Genomic DNA, 15677 nt, shown 5'->3' on the forward strand with positions numbered 1-15677 from the left:
CACGGATGATCCCAGGAATGGTAGGCCTGACATACGATGAACGTCTGAGGATCGTGGGATTATATTCATTGGAGTTTAGGAGGTTGAGGGGAGATCTAATAGAAACTTACAAGATAATGAACGGCTTAGATAGGATGGGCGTAGGGAAGTTGTTTCCATTAGCAGGGGAGACTAGGACGCGGGGGCACAGCCTTAGAATAAAAGGGAGTCACTTTAGAACAGAGATGAGGAGAAATTTCTTCAGCCAGAGAGTGGTAGGTCTGTGGAATTCATTGCCACAGAGGGCTGTGGAGGCCGAGACGTTGAGCGTCTTCAAGACAGAAATTGATAAATTCTTGATTTCTCGAGGAATTAAGGGCTATGGGGAGAGAGCGGGTAAATGGAGTTGAAATCAACCATGATTGAATGGTGGAGTGGACTCGATGGGCCGAATGGCCTTACTTCCGCTCCTATGTCTTATGGTCTTATGGTCTTAAATCTACTATTGCACAGCTCAAACCCTCAGCAGGTAGCTCCTTAAGACTGCACTACCAGGTTACCAGTTCAATTCATTTGTTTAAGCCTCCACTTGTGTATGAATATAATTGTTATACATCTGCAGTCCTTCTGCTGTATACAGCAAACAGTGTGAGTCCAGCTTGAGCTGACTAAGGTTGCTATTAATATACATCTAACCCATTTATATTATGCCTTCCATAAGATTCTTCCCAAAAATGAAACACAATCACAATTAATTTGTTGAAAGGTACTCGCTGTGTACATAACAGCTCACTGATCACACAAGGCAGGAGAAACCAATCACTCACAACTTTACTGTAAGATTGTGGGCTTGGAAATTAGAACTCTTAAAACATATTTTTCTACAAAATCCATAACTAAAGGCTAATCCTGATTTCATCTGATAATCCATAATTCTCCCTCGAAAAAACTGGGAATCCAGACTCTCTGCATTAGCTGATAAAATACCTGAACATGCAGCCAAGTATACATAGAGAAATTGGTTACAGACACATCTCAATTAATTAACCCACCAATAACTGGTAAGACGGACACTGTCGTGAGTCTAGGGAAATCTAGAACCCACCTTGCACCACCCTGACAGTGCCAACCTGTGCCAAGGAGCGGGACCCAGTGGGAGCCTCATGGGGGAGGTGGGCTTTATTCAGATTTGGTTGGGGGCTGGGAGCGGAGGGAGGAGCAGAGGATGCTAGCGATGGCCGTTGGGAGTGGAAGGAGGTGTTGGGGGGTGGGGGGATGCTGGCTTCAACTGTGGGGTTGGGGGGAAGGAGCCCATGTTCTGGGGTGGGGGGAGAAGTGCCGACTCCAATCAGGGGTGGGGAGCCTCTGGGGCCTCCATGGTGGGCTGGGGGGCAGCTTTATTCTTGTTATGATCGGGACACCCCGACCTCTGTGCAGTCAGGATTTGCAGGTGTGTTGGGGCCCCGTCACCCAACATGACGGAGTGAAACACGCCCCCTTGATTTATTTAGGCAGAGTGTTGTAAGATCTGGAGAGAAAACCGATCCAGAAAGCTCCAGGATAATTGTGCAGGATTTGAGGTCTCAGGAGTGGTGTGGGAGCATGTGAATCAAGTGAATGGTGCTAAGGTGAGATGTTGCCACAGAGCAGTGGGAGGCAGAGACCAGAGCCATTGAAAACAATGAGTTTAACTTTGTTAATCTGTGATAATACTGTGCTATTTTGATGTATTTTATGTTTAAGGTGGGGCTGCTGTAAGAGGCAGAAGCAGTGTTTTTTTTACAAGAATCAATTTGTTTGAGAAACATGCTGCAGATGCTAAGAATGCAGGCTAACAACTGATTTTATCTAGGAATGTGTTACTTTTTAGAGTCAATGGACCTTTTGTTTATTTACGTTCTCCTGGGATTTTAGACCAAGTATACAGAGACATGTGAATTTTTGATTAGGTTGATTGACAGGACAGAGTCATGTGATTAAGGAGAGGAGCTAAGCTTGCAGGAAAGCCCTGTTTCATTTTCATGTTAAAGTTTACGAGCAGTTGCTGTCTGGACCTGTTAGAAGAAACAGGTGTCTCTCTGTCTCTCTCTTTCCAGAGTGTTCTGAAAGCTCCAGAACTGTTAACCTAAGACAAGCAAGCATGCCTGTGTTTTGCTAACTAATTATAAAGAGGTGTTTACGTCTTTAAAGAAAATATTGCTTGATTGGAACTCAGTAATAGGTTAGCTGTTAAGAATTGTATCTTGTCATGTTTAAGTATTGTTCAATTGTTAAATGTTAAGCTAATTCATTTGTTATATTTAAACTGAGTTGTTAAATAAAATTTGGTTTAATATAGGTTCCCTGGTTTGTCACTAGAATCACACCTGGCGTGAAACAGCTTATCCTCACATTAATGCCAAAATAGAAACATTCTTGGGGTCTATAATATACCTTAGGGGTCCTGATCTGGTATCCTAACAAATAGGAAAACAGACCCGACAGGCTCCATTCCAGAATTCCGGATGAGGGAGAATTCTGGTTGGCAGCATGCTGGATAACAGAAGTGTTACTGTGTCACAGATTTACTGAACACGATAGAACATTCAAGTTTCCTAACTGTAAAATAATAAACAACATAGTCTTTGGTCAGTGTGACATAGGCCTCCTTGTACTGCAGTGAAAGAACTGGGCGTATCCTTTTAAAAAAAAATGTTATTACACTCAGGCTAGACAACATTAATGTCTCATTGTTCTTTTTCTATCTTGGGCACTGGTGAAGAAGCTGTACTCCATAGTTGGCAGTGCTCTATCTGTCAGCCTCGATTTATTGCCCCTGCGTATAACAAAGCTCTCTGGAGATGTGCAGGAATGCATTTACTCTAGTCATAGTCACACAATGTCTCCACACATTAGCAGGACCTGATCTGTTGAAGAGTCACAAGGATTTATCGAATCCAGGTCTTGCCCTTAAAAATTACATAAAGTTGGTACACTATAACAGATTGTACTTCAACTCAAACTCTTGGCTTAAGTATTTTGCAAAGGGCTGACCCTATGTAGTTTTTAATCTTCAACGGCAATGCTGCCTTAGCCTGGGATTTTTTAAATGATTTATATAAATGTTTCAGTAGATGCTTTTAGAGAGTTTTAGAGTGCCCAAAAGAATGACGTGCATGCAAGTGTAATTACTTTATTATTCATTTATAACACATTTGCTATTGTAGTTAATGAAGTTGATGAAGTTAATGGGTGGAACTTCCCGTCCCGCTCGTCACAGGAATCATAGCGGGCTGGACACGGATCATGCAAACGTCCATTGAGCTTTGCATGGTCCGCTTTGGGGTAAGCATGGCTGGAAAATCCCACCCAGTGTGTTTGCTCACCCTGAAGTCCAGAGAGAAAGATGGTTCAGTAGATAAAATGGAGCCTTACCCCGATTGTGAACAGCCAACACAAAAGTGATTTAGCAACAACAGACTTCCTTCTAAAACTTGCACTTGGAATTTTCCCAATTCTCCCCAAGATCATCCAGATTGTAGGTAAACATATCAACTGCTAATCTAAAAGGTCAAGCCTGCTAAACATGTCCCACCAGTGGACAGCAATTAACACATTTTAGGACTACTTCACCAAAACAGTGGAATATAATTCAGAGGAATGCACAATCAAACATACAATGCTCTTGTCAGACCACACTTTGAGCACTGTGGCCAGTACTGGCCACCGTGACACATGGAAGCCATTGGAGCACTGAAGACTGCAATGGGAAGCGCCACAAGGTTGATCTCTCATTTCATGAGTCTGAGTTATGGAGGAAGACTGGAGATACAATCTGGAGAGGAGATATTTAAAAGATGACCTTATAGAAGCACGTAAAATAGTGAATGGAATAGTTACTAATAAATCCAATAAGGAATCCAGAGTGTAGGAGAATGTGGAATTTGCTACCACAAGGAATTGTTGAGGCAAATTGCATAGATACATGATGGAAAGCTAGATAGGTTTCTGAAGGAGAAAGGAATAGACAATGATTCTGATAAGATGATATGAAGCAGGGTGGGAGAGGCTAGTGTAGAGTCTGAACACCAGCATAAATCAGCTGAACCAAATGGCCTGTCTGTCAGCTGTTGTTTCTATGTAATTCTCTTAGTAATAAAAACAAATCTGGAATTTAAATTTGGACAAGGCTACGCAGATTCACATTGATAAAATGTAAATTAGGAAAAGTTTCCACACACAGAGAATGGTGAATATAGAGAATAACTTTCTGACAGTTAAAATCCCTTGGAGCATTTGGATGATAAAAGGGGAGAACTTTAGGATCTGTCTAGAAGGATGAATTCAAAAGGCCATCCATAAGTGTGAGATGTTCTTATAATCAGCACAAAACTGAGTGAGATGATGAGTTAGTTCATCTAGCAGAACTTTACACCAAAAAGATGTTCATAAGAGGAACTAGTTATGAACATAAACATTATGTTTTCTCATTTATATGTACACCATGCACCAATGGGTAATCATGAAGACATCTAACTTGTGTACTGCAATAACACATCAGAATAGAAAAACCTGTCCATTAACAACACTATTCCAATTCACTTCCTGCATCTAATGGTGCACTAAGATCGACTTTTGTCTGTTTCCTTAGCTAGCAATTGCTAGAACAGGTCACTAGTCTGTCGTCAGGAGCTTATATCTTGAGGGACGTCACTCCACATCAAACATGGCTGACCAGGACTCTCTCCCACTCTTACCGCCAGCCATTGGCGTGTTTGGAAGGATTTGCAGATTGGCATTCTCAACCTGTTTGGTTGTGCCATGAGCACACCTTCCTTGGCCATCAAGTCCTGAGGTGGAACTCGAACCCAGAGCTTCTGGCTCACAGGTAAGAATGCTACGCACTATGCCACAAGACCTCCTTGTGCTTCAATTGGGAAGAAACAATTTTATTGTCATAGGCGGGTATGAGGTCCTTGTGCATGAGACGCAAAAACCCAGTCTGCAGGTGCAACAGGTGGTCAAGAAGGCAAATGGGATGTTGGCCTATATTGCAAGGGGGATAGAATATAAAAGCAGAGATGTCTTGCTGCATCTGTACAGGGCATTGGTGAGGCCGCAGCTGGAATACTATGTGCAGTATTGGTCCCCTTATTTGCGGAAGGATATATTGGCCCTGGAGGGAGTGCAGAGAAGGTTCACCAGGTTGATACCAGAGATGAGGGGTGTTGATTATGAGGAGAGACTGAGTAGATTGGGTTTGTACTCGTTGGAACTTAGAAGGCTGAGGGGGGATCTTATAGAGACCTATAAGATAATGAAGGGGCTGGATCGGGTAGAGGTGGAGAGATTCTTTCCACTTAGAAAGGAAGCTAGAACTAGAGGGCACAGCTTCAAAATAAAGGGGGGTCAGTTTAGGACAGAGTTGAGGAGGAACTTCTTCTCTCAGAGGGTGGAATTCTCTGCCCACTGAAGTGGTGGAGGCTACCTCGTTGAATATGTTTAAATCACGGATAGATGGATTCCTGATCGGTAAGGGAATTAGGGGTTATGGGGATCAGGCGGGTAAGTGGAACTGATCCACTTCAGATCAGCCATGATCTTATTGAATGGCGGGGCAGGCTCGAGGGGCTAGATGGCCTACTCCTGCTCCTATTTCTTATGTTCTTATGTTCTTATGTAAAACTACACAAGATATTCACAGGTAAACTCATCTTTAAAATGTAAGCATTATGCAGAACAAAACCGGAAAAAGTTCATCAGAAGAAACCACAAAAGTTGCTTTGTTAGGCAAATTAGAGTCTAAAATGTAATCTAGTGAATCAGATTAATGCAGGTTAATGTCCTTTTTAATCAAGCATCATTATTTCCGCACTGTTCCTTATCACAAGGCGAATGGTAGGTACAGACATTGACTGATCGCTATTCATACACACTAGCTCCAATTCTTTCTTCATCATTACTATGTTCTTTCTCCTTTATATCAATGCTTATCTTGGCTTAGTCTGTCCATGTGATACTTCTATTGCTTTTCCCCATTACTTCTTTTCCCTTCCAGTTACATTAACTTGCTTTTTGCCTGATAGTCAGACAATATACCCTTCCTCTCCCTTTCAGCTTGTAGCTGTGCCATCTGACATTGCACGTGGTTTTCCCTGGCAAACCACCGCTATTCAATATGTGCCCTACACACAGTAAATCATTCCTTTCGCCTCCTTCTATATCAGTAATGCATTCTGACACATAATTAGGCAATTCTGGCCAAGGCTGATCATTAGGTGGAACACAATGGATTAACTCTGGGAATGTCTATAGTTGTGTGTTTACAGTTGAGTCCCATGCCACCCCAGTTGCCCTCTTAAAGCAAAACTGACCCTGCTGAGAATATCAGGATGTGTGACTATTCATATGAATTCAGCCAATTATTTTATTAATATTCCTGGTTGTCTCACATGCAGTCAATATGACGGAACAGAGGCTAAAAGGGATATATGTCACTTTTGAACTAAAATGGACTCTGAATTCTAGGTTCTAACTTGACTGATTCTAAATTTAGAGCCATCAAAGAAGAATCCATAAAAATTGCTTAGTTAAGTAAATTAAAGAGTCTCAAATATAATCTAATCAATCAACTTTTACCATTAATGTTGCAAAAAGGAATTGTTAAAAACATCTGCTGGGGAGATTAAAGGAATTCAGATAAAAGTTCATTAAACTATTATTAAATCAAAGCATATTAGCATTCCTGCCTAAATAAATACTCATTGAATTCTGAATTTGTAACGTCCGTGATTAGACAGACATGACAAATTGGTGATTAAGAAGGCCTATGGGTATGCTTGCCTTCATCAGCCAGGGCATTGAGTACAAGAGTTGGCAAATCATGTTGCAGCTATATAAAACCTTGGTTAGGCCGCATTTGAAGTATTGCGTGCAGTTCTGGTCACCACACTATCAGAAGGACATGGAAGGTTTGGAGAGGGTGCAAAGAAGGTTCACCAGGATGTTGCTTGGTCTCGAGGGTGTTGGCTGTGAGGAGAGGGTGAATAAACTAGGATTGTTTTCACTGGAAAGACGGAGGCTGAGGGGAGACCTGATAGAGGGCTACAAAATTATGAGAGGCATAGACAGGGTGGAGAGTCAGAGGCTTTTTCCCCAGGGTGGAAGTGTCAATTACAAGGGGGCACAGGTTCAAGATGAGAGGGGGAAAGTTTAAGCAAGATGTGCGGGGGATGTTTTTCACGCAGAGTGGTGGGTGTCTGAATGCGCTGCCAGAGGAGGTGATGGAGGCAGGCACATTAGCAACATTTAAGAGGCATCTGGATGGGCACATGAGTAGGGAGGGAATAGAGGGATACAGACCGAGTAAGGGCAGAAGGTTTTTTATTTGTTTAGTTAGGGCGTCATGATCAGCACAGGCTTGAAGGGCCAAATGGCCTGTTTCTATGCTGTACTTTTCTTTGTTCTTTGTTTGTCTATTTCGACTCTGAAGGGCTTTAATGATAATCAGCCTGTTCTCTAACGAGTTTTCTCTGGCTTTGATCCTCATACAGTCCAGTGATGCAATTCCTGTAAGAGATCTTTAGCACAGACACTTCACATTATATGGAAGGAGACACTTATTGATTTGGATCATATAAATTGTATCAGTCTGTCAGTAATAGTTATCTAGTCTGTTGTGGATGCAGCTATTAATGAAAAATATATGTTTCATGGCTTCAATGTTTTTTTACTGTGAAATATGATGCTAGCAGCAAACGAGGAACAAAAGGATTTAGAAAACAGAACATCTGCTAGAATGAACCAGTACCAAAAACACAATTGGTCATCGCACAGGAAACAAAACTGAGAAAGTGAATAAAGTAACCGCAACGGAAAGCTCCTTCACTGGCTTTCTCTTTTCTGGTTGCTGTTATCCAGCTTTTAGAAACACTGTTCTGACATTAATGAAAGCACAGTACAGAATGAAAAACAGAATACTCTGTGAACCTTCCGGAGAGGTGAACAAATGTTCTTTTCTCATGGGATGTTACATTGGATTAGCGTCAGACATTGTGAGCACAAGCTGCACAACCCATCCCACAAAAGTGGCTTCTACACTCCATGCTACTGCTTGATCCAAGCACTTACACTTCTAGATAATGTGTAACAACGGCATCAAGTAAAATATACTTACATCAGAATAAATCTTGTTGCCGATGACCCGCGCCCAAAAGGGAAACTCTTCCAAACAGTTCGGTGGGCAGTTAATTCTAAGGATCAAATAAATTAGTCTGTAACTTGGGAAATGCACAATAAAACATTATTATCGGAGTTACGCAGAGATTAATCAATACAATCTTACAGCTACAATGACATAAAAATTCTTCCATTTAAATACAGGTGCGCAGTTTCAAATCCGGTTTTTACCAAGAGCTTAACGAGTGGAAAGATGCGGCACGGTGGCACACTGGTTAGCACTGCTGCCTCACAGCAGTCACAGAATTGATCAGGACGGCCTCAACTGGGATCTTGGGTTCATGTCACACTATCTGTAACTCCCACAACTTGCCTGGACTTGCAAAGTCTCACTGGCTGTCCTGTCTGGAGACAATACACATCTCTTTAACCTGTGCTAATGCTCTCTCCACTCACATTGTCTGTACCTTTAAGACTTGATTAGCTGTAAATACTCGCATTCCAATCATTATTCATTATTCTGTAAATTGAGTTTGTGTCTTTATATGCCCTGTTTGTGAACAGAACTCCCACTCGCCTGACGAAGGAGCAGCGCTCCGAAAGCTAGTGGCGTTTGCTACCAAATAAACCTGTTGGACTTTAACCTGGTGTTGTTAGACTCCTTACTGTGCCTCACAGCACCAGGGACCAGGGTTCGATTCCCGGCTTGGGTCACTGTCTGTGTGGAGTTTGCACGTTCTGCCCATGTCTGCGTAGGTTTCCTCCGGGTGCTCCGGTTTCCTCCCAGAGTCCGAAAGACATAGTGCTTAGGTGGATTGGTCATGCTAAATTCTCCCTCTACCCGAACAGGCGCCAGAGTGTGGCGATTAGGGGATTTTCACAGTAACTTAATTACAGTGTTAATGTGAGCCTACTTGTGACACTAATAAATAAACTTTAGGTGACACAGAAGAAACAACAGCAAGTGACAGGTGGAAACGAGGTCAAGATAAAGTAAATTACATTAAGGAGTTGTAAAAGGGTTCATGCCTGTTTAACTTTGTATTAAGCTTCAGCTTTATCCTTGTGGTTTAGCTTCACAGTAACACGGTGAAGCAAAGTATAACTGAGTGATTAATATTACTTTCTTGCATTGATCTGGCACCCTTAGGGTTCTTGATTAATGGAAACACAATGGATGTCCAGCCTTTTAGTGAAAGATTAGTCGAGGCGAGCCAAACTTTGATAAAATAGATATGTTTTGGAATTCTTTGAAAGAGGAAGAAGTGGAGTGAGCAGGGATCCAGGGAAGGAGTTCCGAAGATTGAGATTGTGGAGCACCATCACCAAATGTAAGACAAAGGGATAGAGACACAAACAAAAAAAGGAATCAGTCCATTGAAGAGTGTAGGATGGGCAGCATGGTGGCACAGAGGTTAGCACGGCTACCTCACAGCACCAGGGGCCCAGGTTCAATTCGGACCTGGGTGACTGCGTGGAGTTTGCACATTCTCCCCGTGTCTGCATGGGTTTCTTCCGGGTGCTCTAATTTGCTCCCACAGTCCAAAGATGTGCAGGTTAGAGGGATTAATGGAGTAAATATGTGGGGTTACAGGGATTTGATTTGACTTACTATTGTCACATTTATTGGTATACAGTGAAAAATATTGTTTCTTGTGCACTCTACAGACAAAGCATACCATACATAGGGAAGGAAAGGAGAGAGTGGAGAATGTAGTGTTACAGTCATAGCTAGGGTGCAGAGAAAGATCAGTTTAATGTGAGGTAGGTCCATTCAAGAGACTAATGGCAGCTGGGAAGAAGCTGTTTTTGAGTCAGTTGGTACGTGATCTCAGACTTTTGTATCTTTTTCCCAATGGAAGGAGGTGGAAGAGAGAATGTCCGGGGTGCGTGGGGTCCTTGATTATGCTGGCTATTTTTCCGAGGCAGCGGGAAGTGTAAACAGAGTCAATGGATGGGAGGCTGGTTTGAGTGATGGACTGGGCTCCACTCATGACCCAATGATGTTTTGCATAATATTTCTCCATAATAATCTGCAATGTTTATCTGAATTGTTGGAGAAGAATGACAGATAGGCATTGTACCTGTCTTACCTGGGACAATGAGTGACTGGTTTGCTGAATGGACACAGTTCAGCCACCGTTGCATAGCAGTCAACTGTCTGAGCTGGTAAAACAAGATCATATAATTACGTTCAGTACAACGACACCACTCAAAGTGAAAGTAATACGCAATAAACTAAAACTTCTTGAACCATATGAAAATTTGAAGAAATGAACTTACTAGTCACTGCGGATACACTGAATCCATTTGCTGACTTGAACTTGCTGTAAATAAAATCATATGAATTAAATTGCAGATCAGTGATGGACTTTGAATGACAATCATCATCATCCCTAATGTCATGATTTCTACCCCTCAATTAATCAGCTATCATGTACCATATTGGAACACAACCAAAAATCAAACTGTGGAATCCAGTTTTGACTACTATAGCCTGAATTTTGCCTTCTTGGCCAATGAAGTGTTATTGCCAAGAAAATCGCAGTTGGCTAATACCAAACAGATTAATTGCACACACATGTAAGCTATCTTCATATCTTCCTCTGAGAGTGATTGCGAGTGAGTGAATGAGCGAGAGAAAAGGGCTTGTAAACCTGCAACAAAAGGGTCCCTAAGCCAGGCACCCTTGGCTTATTGATATTTGCCAGTTTTATTAGCCTTTATAATTAGTGATTAATCAACTCAGTGGCCACATGCCTAGAGGGGCTCTATATAATTACTTGAAATTTCCATGGAGGTCTCCAGCTGGAGGTCAGCACAATTGCCCAAAAAGCAGTGTTAAATGGCTAAAAACAACCATTGATCCAGCTTTTCCAGAGCTCTGGCCAATCTCCTGATAACTTTATGGCAAGAGATGGTGAGTTCCTCCGTTTAGTGCCATGTTGCACCACAGTTTTTTTTTCTCATAACTCAGGTTGATGAGAACTAGATCAAGGCGCACGCACTTTTATCGTTCCAGTCTAGACTGCATACATTGCCATCCAATAAATTAATATACTGTGTAAAGCAATTACATAAAAGTCACTGCACAAAGACTGGTCATTCAATTCACCATTTCTATGTTGGTGTTTATCCTCCTGGGCTTACAAAATCTCACTAACTGTCCTGTCTGGAGACAATACACATCTCTCTAACCTGTGCTTAACGCTCTCTCCACTCACATTGTCTGTACCTTTGAGACTTGATTACCTGTAAAGACTCGCATTCCAACCATTATTTTGTAAATTGAGTTTGTGTCTTTACATGCCCTGTTTGTGAACAGAACTCCCACTCACCTGACGAAGGGGCAGCAAGCGCTCCGAAAGCTAGTGGATTTTGCTACCAAATAAACCTGTTGGACCTTAACCTGGTGTTGTGAGACTTCTTACTGTGTTTATCCTCTACACAGTAGCAATAATCATTTTATTTTAGAATTGTAATTTTAGTCTTTAGTTTCATGAAGATTAAAAAGCCCAGCTAACCCCGGTTGATTTATACATAACTGTTAAGAATTTTGCCGCAGCATCAAAATTAAATCAGTAAAGACTCGAATACTTCTACCCATATATTGGAAGCTCTTACCTCAGAGACTGGACACCATTTCGAGAAGATTTGACAAAAAATGGGATCTTTCCCTTTCGAGTCATATCCACCAGCCCACCTTCTTCATTACTGATAATCCCTTGGTGCATTGCAGCCCGGCAAATGCTGGATTGCTATTAATAGACAAGAGAAATGTTTTGTCCATCTGCCGCACTGCCAGCCAAAATACCAGAAAAACAATAGGCCACTAAAAGTCCAAGATGGTTCCAATAAACTCCACTGGAAACCCGATGGAATGCTACAAACCCAGCCAGGACTCTCAGATTCTCCAGAATGGTCTAATCGGAACACAGCCACTGCCTGTCCTTAAATGGTCATCATGGAAGATGGGAACACCAGCCAATAAGTGTTCCCACACCATCACCTTCTGATGGGAGGCTGCATTATGTCCGACCCCCCTGCAGAAGTGGGGTCCGCCTGGAGTTCCAGGCCTGAGTTGAGGAACAACTCAATTTTTCAAACAGACATTTAAAAGTAGTTCTATGACGAGGAAGGATGTAGGGTTGGGGTGGCAGCCAAGATTTCTGTGTCTCTTAGGAACTCCAGGGGTATGGAGATTGGCATCATCAGCAACCCCCCACCACACCAAGCTGATTCCACATGCCACCTTCATTGAATGTGGAGCAAGAAAATAGTACCTCAGGTGCTCCTTATCTCCCCCCCCCCCCCCAACCCCCACTTCCCCCTCTCCCCCACTTCCCACCAAAGGCCTGCATCTCCTGGCCCTATCTATAACCCTTGGTGAGGTCAGCCGACAGGAGTAGCCACATCCCAGAAACCTTTGTGGATCGTCAAGGGAATGATAAGCTGAGAGGCGTTCGAGCTCTTACCGTTTCATAATAAAGTGTTCCAATTACTTTAGCCTTTGAGAATCCGCAATTCCTTGGGCACTTATACCTAAACAACAACAAGAACTCTATTAGTCAATATTTCTGCGCTTGCTGCTTAACACCTGAACATCAGCAGGTCACAGAGCATTTTGAAGATAAATTTTAACAAGCAAATTGATCAAAATAAATGTTTAAAACATTTACTCATATTAAGTGCTCTCACTGCCAGTTTAAAAGTATGTTTTTTTCTGGCCTTCATTGCTGCTATATGTCGAACCATTAACATAATGGATCAAATGTCAAGTTTTGACATTCAGCTCTGCAGTACCTTTAATGGCAACACCACTACTGCCAATTTTCTTTTCAAAGGCTTAGTACCAACGTAACAAAAGCAGAACTGTCACAACATTGTGGGAAAACACTAGATATGTTGAACTCGTGTTATACAGCCAGATATAAACTTGAAAACTTCTGAAATAAGAACAGTAAATGCTGGAAAAAAGACTCAGCATGTCTGCTGGCATTTATGTGTCAGTGCACTGGAAATACAAGAATATTAGACACAAATACAGATGTAGGAATCAACAACGATACCTGTTGCACGGTGTCCCTTTGCATTTATCTCTCATTTTACTTTCACACTTGATGATTTGAGCTGGAAAATTGGAAGACAGTCACGTGTTATTCAAACAATCCAAAAGCAGAGTAATTTAAGTCAAATCGAAAAGGAAACAGTGAGCATATGAACATTGAGATGCGATGGTAAATCTATGTAAAATCTTAGTAAAACCATAATTGTTGAATTGTGTTTTGGACTTATCACGAAAGATGCTGAGGCAATCGAGAGAGTACAACACATAATCATAGAAACATAGAAGGTTGAAGCAGGAGGAGGCCTTCGAGCCTACTCCACCATTCATCACGATCGTCCAACAATAGCCTAATCCTGCTTTCTCCCCATGACTTTTGATCCCGTTCGTCCCAAGTGCTATATCCAGCTGCTGTTTTGAATACATTCAATGTTTTGGCATCAACTACTTCCTGTGGTAATGAATTCCACAGGCTCGCCACTCTATGGGTGAAGAAATGTCTCCTCATCTCCATCCTAAATGATCTACCCTGTATCCTCAGATTGTGACCCCTGGTTCTGGAAACCCCCACCATCAGGAACATCCTCCTGCATCTACCCTGTCTAGTCCTGAGAATGCCTAGTCTGAGAAAACACAAATAGAAAGAAAGATTAGAAAAATCGCGGCAGTTTTCATTAAGAGAGATTATAGATGATTTTATAAAGGTGTTTGAAATTATGAACAGATGAGGACGGATACATAAAAATATGTCTTTAGTTCAGTTGCAAGGTCTAAATTAAGGGGACATGGATAGAAGATGAAATCACAGAATAGGTACAGCACAAAAGGAGACCATTCAACCCGTCTTGTCTGCTCTTTCTCTCCAGGAGCGATTCACTTAGTGACGTTCCCCAACTTCAATGGGGTGAGAAGGCAATTGAGTCGAGTGAGTTGGAATTAAATGTTGACAGAAAAGACTGGCTGAACAATAGACCACCTTCATAGAAAAAGTACTGCAGCCAATGTCAAGATATGTTTCCTTGAAAGGGATAGGTAGGAAAATAAATCTAGAGCACACTGGATGACGAGAGAGCTGGAGGTGAAGATGAAAAGGAAGATGAGTGAGGACAATAGATGTCAGTAGAAAATACAATGGACAATCAGGCTGAATACAAAAGAACCAGGCAAGAAGTGAAAAAACTAATAAGAAAAGCAAGGAGAGAGCATGAAAAGAGACAGGCAGCAAACATAAAAGGCAACCCAACATCTTCTATAAGCATATAAATAATAAAAAGATGGTAAGAGAAAGAGTAGGGCCGACAGGGGATAAAACGGGGACTTGCACGTGGAGGTGGGAGAAAAGCGGAGGTATTAAATGAATATATTTAATTTATCTTGAGATGCTATCAAGGCCATGATGAGAGAGGAGGTAACGGGTACACTAGAAAAATTTACAATTGAGAAGGAGTAGGTGTTAGAACGGCTATCTTTATTTAAAATTGATAGGGTACCAGGACCACATGAGATGCATCCAAAACTACTGAGGGAAGTGAGAGTGAAAGTTGAAGAGGTGCTAGTGATAATTGTCCAGTCTTCCTTATGCACAGGGGTGGTGCCAGAGGACCGGAGAATTGTGAATGTTATCAACCATTGTTCAAAGAGGGGTGCAAGATAGACCAATCAGTTTGAATTCTGGATAATTCTGGAAACTATTTCAGGACAAAATCAATAGTCACTTAAACAAGTGCAGAATAATTAAGGAAAGCCAGGATAGATTAATTAATGGAAAATCATGTTTAATTTGCTGGAGTTTTTGAGTTTAGTGTAGTTTATTTATTAGTGTAGGCTTACATTAACACTGCAATAAAGCTACTGTGAAAATCCCCTAGTCGCCACACTCCAGCACCTGTTCAAGAACACTGAGGGAGAATTTAGCATGGCCAATGCACCTAACCAGCACTTTCGGACTGTGGGAGGAAACCGGAGCACTCGGAGGAAGCTCACGCAGATACGGGGGGAGAACGTGCAGACTCCGCACAGACAGTGACCCAAGCCGGGAATCAAATCTGGGTCCCTGGCATTGTGAGGCAGCAATGCTAACCCACTGTGCCACCAGGGGGAGGTGATAACTGAGAAGGTTAAGGACAATGCTATTGATGTGGTATATATGGATTTTCAAAGGCATTTGATACAGTGCCATACAACAGATTTGTGAGCAAAATTCTAGCTCATGGAATAAAAGGGAAAGTAGGCATCTGGATAAGAAATTCGCTGTGTGACAGGAAACAGGCAGTAGTGAAAAAGTGTCATTTTTCAGGTTGGAGGAAGGGTTGTTGTGGAGTTCCCCAGGGGTCAGTGCTAGGATCCTTGCTCTTCCTGATATATATTAATGACCTGTGGGGGGAATTCCCCAACCGTTCACATTGGCGGAATTCTCTGGTCCGTCTGGCAGTGCACCCTTTCTCGTGGGTTTTGCAGTGGTGTGGGGTGGCATCAA

The 15677-nt window shown here is 42.1% G+C and overlaps 1 protein-coding gene across 2 annotated transcripts in view; it reads right to left on the reverse strand.

Moving 5' to 3' along the window:
• The window catches only part of LOC144492510 (cysteine-rich secretory protein LCCL domain-containing 2-like), a 56203-nt gene that overhangs the window by 14100 nt on the left and 26426 nt on the right, over positions 1-15677 (reverse strand). For both annotated transcript variants that reach the window (XM_078210604.1, XM_078210603.1), the window contains exons 8-13: positions 13206-13266; positions 12612-12678; positions 11761-11894; positions 10420-10463; positions 10230-10302; positions 8135-8210 (exon numbers count right to left, since the gene is read on the reverse strand). In XM_078210604.1, the coding sequence (XP_078066730.1) occupies positions 8135-8210; positions 10230-10302; positions 10420-10463; positions 11761-11894; positions 12612-12678; positions 13206-13266 (455 nt within the window). The remainder of the gene's footprint in view (positions 1-8134; positions 8211-10229; positions 10303-10419; positions 10464-11760; positions 11895-12611; positions 12679-13205; positions 13267-15677) is intronic.

The sequence above is a fragment of the Mustelus asterias genome, chromosome 4 (genome assembly GCF_964213995.1).
Source record: "Mustelus asterias chromosome 4, sMusAst1.hap1.1, whole genome shotgun sequence".
Lineage (NCBI taxonomy): Eukaryota > Metazoa > Chordata > Chondrichthyes > Carcharhiniformes > Triakidae > Mustelus > Mustelus asterias.